Genomic DNA, 2,409 nt, shown 5'->3' with positions numbered 1-2,409 from the left:
GCAATCGTGTGGTGTCAAGGTCAGTCAGCATCTACCCGGGGCCCTGTGGGGCCGCGCTCATCCATCAACAGAGCCAGCCCATCGGGTCACGTCGCTACACTGACCAGATTGCTTTAAACCACGTTGTCGTAACAGTGACATGAGGGACGGTCCTTGAACTCAACATTTCACTCGTTGCCAGCTAGTAACAGCTCCCCGACACCGGGAGTTATGCATCCCTGCTCCTACATCGGTGCTTTCTCCACCCCCACGTAATGAAGATGCAGAAGATAAACAATGCATTTTACAGACAATGGACACAAAACTGCCCTGGCTCCGGACACATCTGCCACGCACGCAGCAGTTCACCAGGAGAGGCTGAAAAACATCTTTACAGTCAGACAAACACATGCAATTTAGAGTCATCAGTCAACCTGGCATGCAAACACCACACAGAAAAGGCCTGGTCACCTACGAACCCAGAAACGTCCTGCGCTGAGGCAACAGCGTTAACCACTGCACCACCATAAGAAGAGGCTAAACTAGGAAGTACTTACAAGTGGCCATGTGTCTCTTTTTCATCTCCCTCAGTTCAGTGTGTAGTGAGGAGATCTTTTGTTTTTGTTGTATGACTTTGTCCATCTGGGCCTGTGCAAATGTCTCTGCTGTGTAGCAGCATGGTTTGTCCTTGGACAGTGTCATCGTGTCCACAGTGTGGAGCAGCTCAGGGACCTGCTGCCCGTCCTTGATGCTGAGAACAACACATCTTCCTCCACAGCTCTGTCTGAGCTCCTGGATGTCTCTGCTCTTTCTGACAAAGTCAACAACAGCTGGAGCTGTAGGATCTGACTCCACAGTGAACAGGATCACGGTGAAGTCCCTGACTCAAGAGCCAAACGTGTCCCGGATGGTCTCTAACTCTCCCTTGTCTTCATCAGTGAGGGGATCCACAGGTAGGACCAGGATGAGGGCATGGACGCCCTCAGGACCAAAGAGGGAGATACACCTGAGTGATTCCTCCATCACGGCCTCTGGAGGTTTTCCATACAAGGCAGGCAGCTCCACCAGGGAAACCTGACGTCCACACACCTCTGCCTGATGTTTAACACACTGTGGGGAGTTGGAGACTGAGTGAAGCTCTGTCTGACCTAGAATGGTCTTGGCTGCTGAGGTCTTCCCTGCTCCTCTCCTCCCACACACAACCAGGTTTAAAGCTGGCTTCGGTCTCATGGCTAAACCTCCAAACAATCTCATGATGAACTTCAGAGTTTCCCTCTTCTTCTCTGTGAACGTTGAGGGCTTCACTAACAGCAGCAGAACGTTTTGTCCTGGACAACACAGACTCTCACAGCTCCTCAGCTCCTCTTTCACCATCTCCTCAGAAAGGCTGAAGATGTTTGGGACTTTAACTACAACCACAGACTGTTCCTTCCACTCCCCGTAGGTGACCACACACTGTCTGGCTGGAGGCTGTTTCTGGAAATGAGCCCCTTGTGTACCGATTATGAAGTTTCCAAGTCTTGTCTTTTCCCTTTCGCTTTTTCCCAGCAGCACAATTCGGAGTGCAGATTCTGTAATACAACCAAGAGAGAGACACAACTCATGGAAATGATCTGTTGAACAGAACCACAGCTTGTATTAAGGAATGAAAGGAAAGTCTTGGAAATCCATTTCCCAACAAAGTGGCCCTTCTGTTTTGGCTGTAAGAGCTAACCAAGGTGTGTTTGGTCTGAGGACAACAGGAGGTCACATGAATTGTGACACCACGCAGTTTGTGCAGTGCCCCTTCTGTGTGGAAGTTGGGCCAGCTGACACCACCCATTACACTCACTTACTGGTAACTTTACCGGTGTCCGAGCGAGGAGAGGCTGTTTCCTGTCTCCGTCTCTGCTGGTCACCAGGTGGAGCAGATGCTGGATCTCCAAACGCTTCACTCCTCATGTGCTCTCCTCTGTTCTCCTCCACAATCTGGTACAGGCGTGCCAGCAGTTCTGACGGTTCTGTGGTCTTCCTCCATAAAAACGGACCTCTACACAGGCTGATCATGTGTTTTAGGGGGGAGTGGTTCATGTAGCCTTCCCTGACACCTGACCTCTCCTCTCTGGATTCTGGTATCAGAACCAGTGAGTGATCACAGTAACGGTCACTGACATATTCAAGGAAGGTGCAGAGCCTCAGTCCCTGCTCCTCAGTGAAGCCTTCAGGCTGTAGGACCAGCAGGAACACATGAGGTCCAGGAGCAGAGAGTCGCACACAGTCATCTATATGTTTAGTAAGTTTGTACTGGGAGACACCAGGATGCAGCAGGTCTGGGGTGTTGATCAGAACTATCGGTTTCTCTTCGATCAGTCCTCTGACTCTCAGACAGTCGGCTGATTCTTTCTCAGTGTTGAATCCAGTCTTTCCCAGTATGAAGTTCCCCACTGAGCT

General features: G+C 50.6%; 1 protein-coding gene across 1 annotated transcript; it reads right to left on the bottom strand.

The window, feature by feature from the left end:
- Positions 1 to 644: 644 nt before the first annotated feature.
- Positions 645 to 2,357, bottom strand: LOC109953930 (GTPase IMAP family member 5-like; the record flags this gene model as incomplete). Its single annotated transcript, XM_020589366.1, has 2 exons — positions 645 to 1,550; positions 1,815 to 2,357. Coding segments are annotated over 2 exons (1,229 nt in total), but the record flags the coding sequence as incomplete, so codon positions are not given.
- Between the last annotated feature and the right edge of the window lie 52 nt (positions 2,358 to 2,409).

Source organism: Monopterus albus, unplaced genomic scaffold (genome assembly GCF_001952655.1).
Source record: "Monopterus albus unplaced genomic scaffold, M_albus_1.0 scaffold2120.1, whole genome shotgun sequence".
Taxonomy (NCBI): Eukaryota; Metazoa; Chordata; class Actinopteri; order Synbranchiformes; family Synbranchidae; genus Monopterus; species Monopterus albus.
This window is presented reverse-complemented; position numbering and strand designations above follow the sequence as displayed.